Source organism: Hippocampus zosterae, chromosome 19 (genome assembly GCF_025434085.1).
Source record: "Hippocampus zosterae strain Florida chromosome 19, ASM2543408v3, whole genome shotgun sequence".
In the NCBI taxonomy this organism is placed as follows: Eukaryota; Metazoa; Chordata; class Actinopteri; order Syngnathiformes; family Syngnathidae; genus Hippocampus; species Hippocampus zosterae.
The window spans coordinates 7,551,163-7,565,571 of record NC_067469.1 but is presented as its reverse complement, the minus strand read 5'-3'; the positions used below and the strand labels follow the sequence as shown (position 1 = coordinate 7,565,571).

Genomic DNA, 14,409 nt, shown 5'->3' with positions numbered 1-14,409 from the left:
GTGGCGAAGAGGAAAAAAAGCGAAATGTACTTTTCTCGCCTCAAACACTTTGCGGTTCTGAAATTTCAAGAGTTTCCTTTGAAATGATGTCATGCCCTAAGACGCCAAATTAGACTGAAATATTCACACCATAACATTGCCATATTCGAAAGACAACATGTAGTTTTTTTGGAGGACAGCCGCACTCTTCATTTTCGCATCTCAAACAGATTTCGCTTCGGAAATATCTGACGGTTCCAACGACAAGTCGGACAAGCATTTTTTTCCTCTGCGAATTTTCGCAACTCCCCTTAGAGCTATGGCCAAAAACTTTTGTCTGTATAGTGTCCTATCACATATACAGTACACAAAGTGCAGCCGGTGAAAAACTGACGCCCTAACCAAAAGCTATGTTGTTGTTGTCTTGACTTCATTAATATTTGATCAGTATCTAAAAAATAGCCCCGACAGCCAGACCATTTAAGTTACTCTTTACGACAACAACAGGAGCCGCCTCACGAGCGGAGTAACAGCTGCCGCTTTAAGAGTCATGTCGTCGCTGGATGGATGAGCGCCATAACTCTGACAAAATAAATACATAAATAAATAAGTGTGACGCCGCTTCATTTGCATATCAAAAGGTTGATGAGAACATGGAACACCATTTATTGTGACGTACGCAAGCCCTACACAAGTCAGTGCCCTGGCTGCACTTGACAAGGCAACAATAGCCGCTTAAAGTGACGAGAACGTATCCCACCGGGTCGTCAGCAGTGTTTATCCACAATGCGACAACGAGGCGCTCTAACTCGGCCACGCCAACACGAGCTGCCGGTCAAGACGTTTTTTTTGGGGGCGGGGGGGGGTTTTGTATGCCAGCTTGCTTTTCCACTTTGTCTCCCTGACATATGTACATTCACAACCAACAATGAGGCACTCTAAAGCAGGGAAGATTCATTTCTGGGGTGTAGGCACAGTTGGCTAGCTAACCGGATGTCAAAATGCATCTTGGAATTCACTTTAATATGTCATTCTATTGATTTTTTTGTGACTGTTTAGTGTTAAAGTTATAAAGGTATTAAGAGATTATGGCAAGTCCATTCAGTGAATAGTGTAAAAGTGAATTTAGCCATTATGTGAAGCGACTAGGCTGCCAAGGACAAAATGTTGTAATGTGTCGAAAGGCTAATGAGGGAATGGCCAGTTTCCGCCAGATTGCTGTTCTGCAACTGCGCCCAAAAAATAAAAAGTCAACTTTCATTTTTCCAAATGGGATGACATTTGACTCCCAACCCCCCCCCACCCCTCTCTAAACTCATCACTTTCCAGGCACAAGAACCACTTGGAACATTGATTTGACACTATTTTAAGATTTATTGTAAATCCGGGAAAGTCTCACATCATTCTCTCGGCCACGAAACAACTTGACCAGTTTCGTTTATGAGTGTATCACTTGCTCACTTTTTTTTGGTAATTATTGGGCTCAATGATTGAGATGGAATTTCACCACCCCCCCAAAAAAAAAGTCTTGATTCAGTGTATGACAACAATCTCTGATCAACCAACCCATGGAAAGGTCATAAAAAAATTGTTATGCCACACCAAATAAAGTCAGACATCATTTTCTGATTACTATATATATTAAGATAACACTGACGGCATTGCCAATATTTTTTCCCCCCAAGCAATTTGAAATGGAACAAGTTTCTCTGAAACTTAAGCAACTTCAACCCCCCCACACATATATTCGAACAAAACGTTTTGTCAGTGCGGTACTGTAAAATAATTTGGGTTGGACACACGCTCCACATACAAAATAAAGGAAGGCAAGCAACAAATGCTGAGATGGCCCCCGATTAAAACTGGTTTTGCATCGCCACCTTATCGCCTTCCGATGAGACACGACACACAGGTAATATTGAGAGGCATCGGATCCTTCTCTCACTCACACGCACACACTTTCTTAACCCAACCCACGGGACATATTGCGAAAGGGGCAATGCAGAACGACGTGAACATGGCATTGGTTTAAAGCAATTATTGATTAATGGGATGAATGCGTGTACCGTTCAATACTGCAAAGTACTTGGCGCTTTTCGGATGCAAGCAATCGCTGTGCAATCCCGTAAAAGATGCCCCAGCGACAAGTTTGACACGCTCCGGACCCTTCATCCATGCAACGGTTTACGCACGTCGAGGCAGCGGACGTGACTCTGCACAACTGGCGGGTCCGATTCTATTCGTAAAATGTCGATTGTGAATGTAATGTTTAAGCCGGAACAAATGGGGGATGTTTGGAAACAGAGTGCAACGTGCAGGGATAGTCGGTCCTTAACACGAATAAAGGTAAATCATTGCGTATTGACATTTAAGACATTTTTGCATAGAGTTCGGCGCAAAGTTCTCGTCGCTTACCTCTTTGATTTTCGCCCGACGCTCTCTTGTCGTGGGGTCCAGGGGTTCGTGTCCCGTAGCCCCCGGGGGTCTCTGGTACTCGACGTAAGGTAAATCATTGCCACCCTTCCCACCTTGACCCAAACTCTCCTTGGCCACTTTTTCCTTCTCGTTCAAAATGTCCTGCTTGATCTCATCGGGGCGCTTTTGTAGAGTATCCTTGGCCTCCAGCAAGGCTTTTTCGTGGTCCTTCTTAATTTTGGCCAGGACCTTCTCGTCGCTTCCAGCCGAGCCCAATTCACCTCCGCCACCGTCCAGCCCGGTGCGGGTGTTCGTCTCCACGGCAGAGGAATGGAAGAAAACTCCGCTGAGTAGCTTGGACGAGTCGGGCAGGAAAAAAATTGCACCGAAACAGAACGTAATGAAGGCGCTGAACACCAAAAGCAAGATAAATTTCTCCGTCAACTTGAACGAGGTCGAGTTGGAAGACTTCCTATTCGGGGTGGCCGTGAAAGGCAGAAGAGTTGAAACAGGCATGTTGCTCTGCTTGCTTCTGCCAAACAACGACAAAATTGGCTTTCCACCGTTGTTAGAATACGCTCTCGGCGGAGTTTTATAATCCGCTCACAAGTCCACCTCCAAAGTCAACGAGCAGCGAGACGACGCTAGAGAAAGCGCCGATACGCAGCTGTCCATCGCTGGGGAACGCGTAAGCAGCAGTGGCAGAAGACTCTCGGCTCAAAGCGAGACGCACTGACAGGAAAAGGCGGGCCCGCGTTGATTGCCAGCTGCCACGAGCCAATCACCCTTGGACCTGCGATAGGTGGGAAGATCAAGAGGGCGGGGCTTAACCGGCTGCGCATGACGTCGGTGATAGTTACATTATTACATTCCTAAAAAATATTAACTTGAAATAATCACAAACACCTTAAAAACAACAAAAGTCTTCAAATATTCAGTGACCCTGATACAAACACCAACCAGGAAATTTCCAGTTCACCAAGACATGGAAAAGAGGCAGGGGGTGACGGTACGCGATGGGGGCAGGTTATAGCAAAATCCGTAAGATTTTGGAGAAGGTTAAATGAATTTCACCCAGAAAGCCAATATTGCAGACTTCGTTCGTAAATTGTGTAAAACCACATTTTTATGAATGTAACCAGGTGAACCTTACTTAGACGCTTGGAGTGAAGGCTTCCTTGTTTAACTAATGTAGCACTGTCACTTTAAAATACCACTTTAATTGGTAACTGGTTTACCATGACGCATGTTAGGTGTTAATTTTGGACAGATGATGAATTAGTTGAATGGTATTTGTAGAGCACAATATCTGGAGTGGTTTGGTTTGGAGTTTGAAATCTACCACTAGTGAGTCTTGTGAACAGCTGTAAAGCGTCAGTGTTCGCAATGTTATAAGATGTAAATATGTTTTTTTTTTAACTGTGAAATTATATGAACTGTGTTATCTGTTCTTTAGAGGGGAGATCATTTGTGTTTGTCCATGTGCTTTTACACACCCAACACACCGGAACATATCGAGTAAGTGTGGCTGCATCTCAAAACATTGGGTTGTAATGATTATTTGTTCTGCACCAAGAAGTATTGTGGCTTGGAAATAATGTATTTTTATTTCTGTTTCCCTATTAAGCAAACCACTGCTGTTGTCTATTGTGGCGTAATTGTCTTTAATCTGTTAAATTATATTTCTTTGATCCCTTATCGAACTCTTTCAAAATTCAGTTTACATTTCAGACTTTCATCTTAAAGCTGTACAATTACTCATTGTTCAGTCGGGAATAAAGCCCACATAAAAAATATTTTGTGTCCAGCCTAGTCCTTCCAGAGACTCGGCTACATGAAGGCAGTTTTTCACTGAGTTCTCGCGGTCATGTGAGCGTCGGACTTCGCCGTGGTCCTGGCTGCGAATTCCCGTCTTGACATTCCTTGTCGGCTTAACTCTGGGACATTCATCACGCGTCTCTAGCTCGGCCTTCGCCCCTTGTGGTCGGTCTAACTTGTGGCCTGTTGCGAATCAACAGGCTTGTCATGCGGTTAAAAAAAAAATTAATAAACCCGTGGCTCAGTGTTTTATTCATATGTCCACATGTTCTGCGGATGACTGAATTGCTTCGTTACCGTCTAAAGAAAAAATGCCTATGGTCATGTTGTTTACATGCTCATGATTCGTCTTAAGTGAAACAACCGCAGAAAAATCTCATCTTTGAATGCGGGAAAAGGAAATCTGTGGAGGACAGCCACAGTTTTAGTTCACCGTAGCTAACGCCAGCATTCCTGCTTTGTTAGCTTAGCAGGCTACTTCCTGGTTCATGGATGACAACATACTAACTTTGGCCATATTCTCCCCGTTCACATATAAGTCCTTTTTAAGCGCCTGTGACTTGCAACGTTTTTCATATTCTCCCGCCCAAATTCTGACACAACCACCACGACTGGGAATGAACGCAGAAACACCGAAGTGGAATGATTCATTGACATCTGAGGCTGCCTTCAATCTTGGAATGTGGATTATTCATGTGGAAAGGTCCCTGAAATCAATGACAAAGATAAAGCACGCAAGATGCTCATTCGTCCTGTCGAGATGTCGAGCTCCACTAACAATTTTAAGTAGAGTGGTTTATTTTTTTACTCACTATGAAATAAAACCAATAAAAGTAATTTAATTCAGAACACCTACTGGATGTATGTTTGGCGATCCATCAATAAAAATGTGAGTGCGCTTAGTGTGCTTCTGACATTTTTGCGCTCGTACTGACTGGCACCACTTAAGTCATATTTTCAAAGACTAGCACAGGAACCATATAAAACAAATAATTGAATATACAAAACACCATTTGGCAGTTAAGATTAATTTATATGCTGTACGTGCCGGGAGCCGCACCCTTGTTATTATTCAACAAGCAAGTCCCATTGTTAAGTGTATCTGTCATCAAATTCTCCTTAAAAATAAAAATAAATAAATAAATAAATAAAAGACAATGTAGGACACCTAGCCACTATAATGTGCGCTCAACAAGCTAACCCGCTAACCACCCAAACAAGAACGCTTACCTTTGGAATTTGGTACACGGTGAAGGGTTTCCTGGAATCCAGCATCAACTGTAAAATAAAAAGTGAATAAAAACACACCCAGGTTGATGAACGTGTCAGCACTTATCACCAAACACACTTCATTTCACTTCACCTTCTTGTTTTGACGCACGGAGATGGAAAAAAAAAAAAACGTCATCTCCTGATGAGATGCTCGTCTCAGGCTGACAGAAGCCCAACGCCGCCATATTACAATACTGATTCGCGGGGCTTCAAGCTGTCAAAATGGTGGCACGTCGCTCTTATGATTGTTTCTTCCTTTGGCGCGTGGAGATGAAATTAAATGTCACTTGGCATCGGAACAGCGAACACTTTAGCTCCATTTTCAAGCCAAGAGTTTGACCTTGAAGATGCGGCCAATCATCCGCAGTGGCTGTCCTAGCATCGACAGCGCCCTGTGCAGACCCCCCCACCCCCTTGGCGACCCTCTAACACATAAATACACATTAATGAAAAATGCAAATGCACTTTGAGTAAACAGTACACAACTATTTTTGAAGAGACGTTATGGAACCTTGTGTGGCCATATGCTAAATATTTGCACATGCAAAAAAAAAAAAGAAAACACTACTCAGCATTTGTGTCTGCATTCACTTTTCTCCCAGTTTAGCTCCTGAATGGGCTTTGGGTTTCTCCGGACTTAAACACAACAAGGCAGTGGCGGAACGTAATATGAAGCTTTTCACTTTTCCAGTCCAAAATGAAGAGGCAAAAAAAGCCACTTTGGAAAAGTGGCCTGGTTTAGCCCCCCTAAGGCAATGACTCAATAAGTAGCGCATCGACCCCCCCCCCCATTTCACTCAGTGCGCCACATTTCTCATTTGTTGCTATTAAACTGTTGTGACAGCATGTCGCCACCGGCAACCACTATGCAAAATGACGACAGCGATGCAGTGGGAGGGGAAAAAGAAAGAAAAAAAAGAGCAGTTGTGCTCATTCTAGCGGCAGACTTGCGGGAAAAAAAACATGGACGACTTGGATGCGGATCAAGAGAATTTACAAGAAAAGCTGTCAAATTGATTTGCTGTTATTGTCAGCAATTTACCCTCCAACCAATAGAGGGCAGCGGACTTCTCTTTTTTTCAATGAAACCAAACCACAAATCAAAAGACACATCACATCACGTCTGTGCCATTTCCCAAAACATTATTTTTGTCATCATTTCAACTCATTTTTCTGTCACCACGAAGTACCCTGGCCCGTTTTCAAACATTATGAAATGATCTCAAATGGAGGGGAGCGAATAACGAACCGAAATATAGCTGGCTATACTTTAGTGTACAGTAATAATGGGAATATGACCAGCCGTCTCCACCGTGGGTATGCGCAATCAGGCAAAGTGGAGGTGTAAAATTGGCCAGGCAATTGTTACACAGCTGTTTGAATGCTTCCATCTCAAGCGGACTCCAAATATAACCTCGCCCTGATCCCATTTAACCGACGCTCGGGCTCGTCATCCCCCCCGTCGGGTAAAGACAGACTCATTTGATTGGTGAGAGGAAAAAGCAAATAAGCCAGCGCGGACAAAAGCGAAGGTTAAAAGGGGCCCCTCGAAAACGGGATGACGGGAGGGTCGACGAGCAACAACGTACGCTCGTCCAACAAGGTCACTAATTGGTTCCGGACTCTTCCGCGGAACCCGTCAGCAGCCATTTTGAAAATTTTTAATAAGGGTTTCCAGACAGGCTGACAAATGGAAGCGTGACCGCAGCTTTTTTTTTATTGCACTCACTGCCAACAATGAGGCGTTCTAAAGCAGTCATGACAGCGCGCATACTCTTTTCACACACTTTCAAGTTAGACTTAAAAAAAAAGAAAAGAAAAATCCAGCCTAAGCTTTGTTACGCCTTTGTCTATGTGAAGTGCGCATGCTCATGGCCAACAACGAGGCGCTCAAAAGTGATCACACCTGTGGACTATACAAAGTAAAGATACATTTTCATTTGCAGGCAAAGCTAGCTAGCTAACTGCATGTCCCAATTGCACCGGATAGCTGCTGATGCGGATGAAAGCGATCAAGTTCAAGAATGACTCATGGCAGGGCCCAAAATGCAACAACGGGCCCTGTTTTAGCCACGCCCCCTAAAAACAGTTGTCAGTCTTTGGACATATTCACCAGTTTTCTTCAAACATGTCAAATGTATTCAGACTATAAACAATCCCCCAAAATATGAGTATACTTCAGGCCGACTTGACTTTAAGGTAACACCCCCCCACCCAAAAAAAATAATAATTAAATATTTGCCATGGCTTATTAACGATCTGGAAACTAGATCAGGTGGTCCCAGCGCAAGCGAAAGGATGCGCTCGCATCGCAGCTTTAATTGTGATTTCACTTTGCAAAGCTTCCCTCCTGCTTAGCGGAGTTTATTTGTGTCGATTCTGCCTTTCAAAAAGCACCGCTGCGCGGAAGCTAAATGCCCGTCTTGAGCGCAACGCTACTCCAGAGGTGCATGGAGAGCAGTAAACTGTTGCTGCAATTACTGCATTGCAGTTGATCTTCAACAAGCACCCGGCAGGGAGTAACATGTTCTACATATATATGAAAAAAAACATTCTCTCTCTCTCTCTCTCTCTCAACTCCTCATCCTCCTCCTCGCAGGTAATCTTTATTCATGCACACGTCTCATCCTCCTCCTGCTGCCGCTTCCTCTTCACCTTCGATGATTGCAAAGAACGTCAAGTGTTTGTGTGACGGCCATCGCACGCCAAACCAGGCTGATCAAGCGTGCCCGACCAATAAAACGCATTCAATAGCAACGGTATTTTTTAATATTCTGCTTTCACAGAGCGACGTGCGTTCCTCTGGAGAGCTGAGCAAAAACCTACTTGATTTCGACTGATATCCGACCCAAACTGGATGACAGCTGCGCCACCATTTGGCGTCGCTCATTTGTATATAATGAATGCCGACTATATCACGCTTCATCATTCACTAATTTTTAAGTAACAGTTTTTCTAAACTCAACTCCAAGAGATGCAGCATAATTAAGAGCAGAGAAGGTCCCCAACTAATACTGTATTCCACCCCCCAAAAAAAGACTATCGACTGCTGAGACGCGCTTCACTCGAGTGACGTTGCTACAGTACGTGCATATTATGGAGCAGCTTCCGGACAAATACAAATTTTCCGCCGTGTAGAGCCATTTTGATCTCCTTATGGAGAATAAGGTATTTATTAAAATCCCCTTGTCTCTGATTTTTGACATGTCTTATTCCATTGTGTGTGTGTGTGTGTTCTCCACAACAGGGGAAATAGCATGCATTAAATGCAACAGACGGAAATTTAAAACACTGGAGCATCTTATTTTTCTAAATCAAAATTTGTGGAGACAAAGCCCACAAGCATCCTCATTCACATGATTTTCACATTATTGAAAGTGAGGTAGTGCATTGTATACATGTCATCATCAAATCAGTTTGTTCAGTCTGTCAAGTGGGTTGGCTGCAGGGATTTTGAAGGTCCAGCAGGTGGCAGTGGTCAGCGACACAGTATCAGTACAGTATCAACACAGTGTGTCATTGTGTCGACACGCCTCATGAGGCCTCATGTACCCATCACTTGCCCAAAAGGTAATGAGTCATTACCTTTTGTACAGCATGAGGAAGAAAGAGGTTAGGTCAAAAAGGTACCGGTCGTCTGGACTAGGTCTGATTGAAGTAACTCCTCTTTCTAATTGTCTTTGGATGTAGTGGCAATTTTTTTTTTTTTAGGAATGTGAAGTGAGTGCGTTTTGTATGCGTGACAGTGTGCCTCAGCGAACGGCTTCATAATTTGAAGTGATGGCAGTTCTCAGATGACGGATTGCTGTCAACAAAACTTTTTGGTGCAGGTGCTAAACTGGGGATGACGTGTGTGTGTGTATGTGTGTGTGTGTGTGTGTGTTTGTGCGTGTTCTTTCTTTCACTCCCATCATTTACATATGTGTACAAACAATGTGACAGCGATAGGAAGACTTTAATGACGACCTCGGGGTAAACACATTAATCAGAGGGCGGGTTGGAGGCAGCTGTACTCCACTAGACGCTTTGCGGTGTGTGAGTGTGTGTGTGTGTGTGGACAGTAAATGGATGGATTTTTTTGTGTTTGGATGATTGCATATTTAGGTGTGTATGAACGACAGTACAGGATGGAGAGATTGTTGGCTCAAAGGGGGGATTTGTTAAGTGGATGTTGGGATGGTAGACGGCTGAGTGGGTAGATTGCTGGACGTTTGGAAGCATTTTGGTTTGGGTGGATGGAAATCCGGAAGGATTGCTGCATATTTGGCTGGATGTTGAATATGCATGTTGATGTATGCGCTATGCAATATGGAGGAATTGCTGAACCTTTTGGGTGTCTCGTGGGGTAAAATTGTAGTTGAACGGGGTATATCAGAGCTGCTGCAGTCATTAGTGAGAATTTCGAGTTGTACTCCTTTCCTTTCATGGTCTTTTTGATCTTTTGATTACCATCAAGTCCAACACGTCAGTGATGTTCTCATAATGGGGCGCCTGCAGAGGTGGGCGTGGCCTGTTTGCACTCGTTTGTTATCAAAGGATGACGACCGTTACCGCTGTGCCTCAACACATTGCCCAAGCAAGTCAATTACATTCCATTAACTCATTATACACGTCTTATTCTTATCAAATGTGATTAGCCCCCCACCCCCGATTTTTTTTTTAACCATTACTAGTTGTGTTAATGCAAATGTAATGAAACTCCCCCAGGGTGGGAATTCCTGTCTGATTTTGTCATCTGCAACTTCGGCTTTTTTAATAACAATATACTGTTGGGAATAAACTGTGCCTTTTGGCTTTATCTAACCCTATTGGACTAATTGAAACTCATTAGAAGAAAATATTTTTTAATGCCAATATGGGGGGGGGGGGGGGGTCATGGCTGGCTCGTTTGCATAAAACAAATCCACCCCTCAAAATTGGCCAATTTAACCACAGTGAGAAAAATGCTTTGAAAAAATTGTTCTTTGCCTTTTGCTAGCGTTTTCTGTTGGTTCTCGCCTTTTTCCGGGTTCTTTGTTACCAGCCTTTGTTGTACTTTTTCAGTCTGGGTATTTTTTGTTTTATTTATTTTTCGGAGGAATCTCAATTCTGACATCTGTGGCATTGTTTGTTCAAAAAATATATCAAAAATATCTGGAAAATTCAAGCACTTGTAGTCGTGAGCAAGATTTAATAATCAGATAGCCAATTGTCGGGGTGGCATGGCTTTGACAAGCAGTTTGGTAACAAGGACGATTAGTGTCAGGTGCGGGTAACGCGGGAACGCCCAGTCTCCAGCTGGAGACCAAAAAAAAACTAAGCAAACAGGACGAACACTTGGGAACTGTCCAAAACATTGAGAAAAAAATTCTGGCATCCTGTAAAGTACCTCCAACAAAGCAAAGCAAATAGCAAAATGGTCAGGATTGGAAATGCTTGTTGTGAATTCTAATGAAGAAGCAATTTGAAGGAAGGAGGTCTGGTTAGGGGGGGTGGGGGTTTAAAAGACGCAAAGTAAACCAGAGGCAATCCGGAGATATTGAAAAGCAGAGTTGCGGAGAAAAGCGGATTAAGAGATGAGAGCAGGGGGAGGTGAATGGTGAAGGTGAGGACAGGTGCAACATCCTGGAAAACGAAAACAGGAAGTTGACGTCAAAGATGTACTTTTACTCTGAAAAGGGACAAATAATTGTTTGGAAAACAAAAGTACCATTGAGAGTACAAAGGAGAACAATTTACAACCCTTGCCCATTGCCCAGACATACGGGAGACTGTTCGCATGGAGGACACAACCAGCACTTGCCAGAATTTCCTGTCACATTTTAAATTACATACTGTATGCCAATATCACACAATGCAAATTAATTCAGCAGTTTGTACTAAGCACCATAAGTAACTTCCAGCACATACTGCCAAAAATCCTTGTCAGATCAAATCACACTGTAGACTACACAAATAAAAATTCTCAAGAGACACCAAAGTTTTTTTTATCAACGAGGAGAAAAATATATACAAACTAAAAAGTAATTTCCAACAAAAAACAACCCGCCCACCCCTCGATACAGGAGATTGCTGTTACATCAAGGACATAATCAATAATTACCAAATATTCCCATGGCTTCTTTAATAAATTGTTTGTGGGGATTTTTGCTTAAGAGCACCTTCAGTAACCTCAGATTTATGTGATTGTTTATCACACAAGCGCCACAGTTGATGAGCGCTTCGTCCAACTACCGGTATTTTTCATGTCGGCACCAGCCTTTACTTGCCAGAAAGTCCTGGCAGCTCCTCTCCTGTTTTTATTTCAGTTTTTGTTTTTTTGGGGAGCCTTGAGTTAAAGGTTACTTTCTGATCTGCTTTCCCGCCTTAACTTCCTTCTGCGCCAGCTCAATGTCGACTTTAAATGTAATCTATTGTGCACGCTTCCATGCTTGAAGAGCTCCTCCAGTCACCTCCACAATTCCACCATTAAAAAAAAAAAAACGCTTGAAGTGGAAAGCGTCACGCATCTGCCGAGCCTCAGGCGGAGTATTTAGTCGCCATTGAACCGATATCAAGCTCATTCTCTGAGCGCACGCCTTCCTGCCTTGGGTGCTGTTATTTATTTTTTATTTTATTTATTTATTTATTTCAACATAGCACAGCTGTCGGCACTCCAAGTAGCCACCGTAGCTCAATGTGCTTCGCATCATCCATCATTCAGTACTTGCTAGAATTACTTTTCCAGCTCCTTGTGTACTTTTCATGCGCATTTACACGTTTAGGAGCTCATTAGGTCCGCTTTCAGAAATATGGTAGATTGTTGTAACGTGTAGGACACAGCCAGCATTTGTCAATTTTTCTGACTGTACTTTCTTTTGCTTGCATTTACAGTACATCGTCCTCTTAACTTGTCAGACATGTTCTAGATTGTTGAAACATGAAGGAGACAGGAGGTGGTTGCCAAAAATTCCAGCACTTGTGCTTTTTACATGCCAAAAAGCTCTTCACAGACATATGAGAGATTGTTGACACATGTAATACACAGCTGGTACTTGCCTGGGATCAACCTGGAGTGACATTAGTGTAATTTTAATTTTTAATTAAATTCCATTGCTTTAAAGCACAGGAATAACTACAAAGAAATTCAGAGTGTTGGCACAAATAGGATGCTGCCATTACCTTCTAGAATTTCCTTCAGTCTCTGGAAGTGGGTCGCTTTTAATGTATTGTGGTTTTAATGTAAATTTCAGGAATTAAGGACAGTTTACGTCCATTTGCTGTGGGGCATTATGTTCCAGATCACAAAAAACATTTTAAAACGTATAAATAGTACTTAGTAAAGCATTCCTTAATTGTTATTGTTCTAGAAATTCTCTAAATAGGATGCGCGCTTCAAGCGTTTTGCTACTCCAAGTTGACGTTTTAACTCCAAAACTGATACATAAAAAGTTCAACCAAACAATATTGTCTTCGGATGAAAGTCTGCTAGCTTAAGGCTAATAATGTGAAACGCCACACGCAGGCTAATGGAAATTAGCATCGATGTTAGGACTAGTATTCAACTACTACTTCAAAACACACACGAAAACATACACAAAAAAAACATTCTTCAGAAAAAGATGGATTCCTTACATTTTTCTTTGTTTTTTTAATCATGCATGAATATAGAAGATCACGACGGCGTCTTGTCAGCGGACGTACTGCATTAAACATAAGGGTATTCCAGGTGCTGAATTAACAACGCTTCAAGCTTATACATTTAAAAAAATAAATAATAGCCCTGCCGCAATAATGGCGTCGGCCAAGGCCGGAACAATGCGCCGTGACGCGGGACAATTAGCTGAGGGAAATTGGCGAGGAGGAAGGAGGCGGTTCATTTCCTATGCGGACAAATGAACAAGCACAAGAACAAGCCTTCCCAATCTATGCATTTGGACGCCAATCTTGTCCTGGGAGATTGATTGTTGCTGTCTGAGCAGACATCAGGATGTTGTCAATTGTTTTTTGTGTGTGTGTGTCGCATTCATTGAAAGAACATCCTTATTCCTGCTTAAGAGCTGCTTCAATAACTTCACCGATGTACGAAGATTGTTGGACGACGGATTCCCAGAATGCCTACACTGCTACTTGTACTGTTTATTTTTTGGTGCAGTCACATAATTCAGCGCTCCTTTTCTAACCTTCCAGACATACAGAAGATTGCTGTCCCAATGAGGACAAATTCAGTACTTGCCAGAAAAAATCTTGTTGCTTCTTTTGTCTACTTTTTTTGTTATCCCAGTTCAACAGCCAGAACTCTTTCTGCAGCCTTCAGCCAACAACATAGAGATAAAAAGCGACTGTTGTCACATGTCAGACAAAAGAAGTACTTGCAGAAGTTCTTGTCACAAAACTTTAAAAAACAGACTAAAATGAACCGACCTCCCAGACATCACAAATGGCCACAACCTGTCAGAAACTCCTCCACCTCTTTTGAGTGTGTTTGTCCATTGTCCTTTTGTAACTTCACAGATATTTGGCAGACTGGTATCACATGTAGGACACAGTCATTACTTGCCAGAAATCTTTGGTGTAATTTTATGTGCGATAGTTTTGGTAAGCTTGCAAACATATGGCATGTATAGGACATAGCAAGTATTTGCCAGAAATTTCTTCAGTTCCTTTAGTGATTTTTTTTTGTGAATTTGTTTGGTAATTTTCGTCAAACATAGGACACAACCAGTACTTGCCAGAATTTCCTGCAACTCCTTGTTTTTTTTGGGGTGCATTTATATGGTGCGGAGGATTGTTACCACATGTAAATTTGATCTCAGCTCCAACGGCTGGCTTGACTAACATATGAATGTAGATTTGCTTAAAGTACATTCAAAATGCAAAAAAAAAAAAAAAATGGGGGGGGGTCGAGGTGATTTGAGGTTTTATTTTTGGTGGCAATGATGGACCCCTTACCCCAATAAAAGCAGG

At 42.5% G+C, this 14,409-nt stretch overlaps 1 protein-coding gene and 1 long non-coding RNA gene across 2 annotated transcripts in view; one reads left to right on the top strand and one right to left on the bottom strand.

Moving 5' to 3' along the window:
• Positions 1-14,409, top strand: part of LOC127592222 (uncharacterized) — a 193,646-nt gene that overhangs the window by 97,027 nt on the left and 82,210 nt on the right. The gene's annotated exons all lie outside the window — the stretch shown is intronic.
• Positions 1-14,409, bottom strand: part of man1a1 (mannosidase, alpha, class 1A, member 1) — a 69,164-nt gene that overhangs the window by 48,086 nt on the left and 6,669 nt on the right. The window contains exons 2-3 of the mRNA XM_052052740.1: positions 5,443-5,490; positions 2,395-3,187 (exon numbers count right to left, since the gene is read on the bottom strand). Coding sequence (XP_051908700.1) covers positions 2,395-2,910 — 516 coding nt within the window. The 5' untranslated portion in view covers positions 2,911-3,187; positions 5,443-5,490. The remainder of the gene's footprint in view (positions 1-2,394; positions 3,188-5,442; positions 5,491-14,409) is intronic.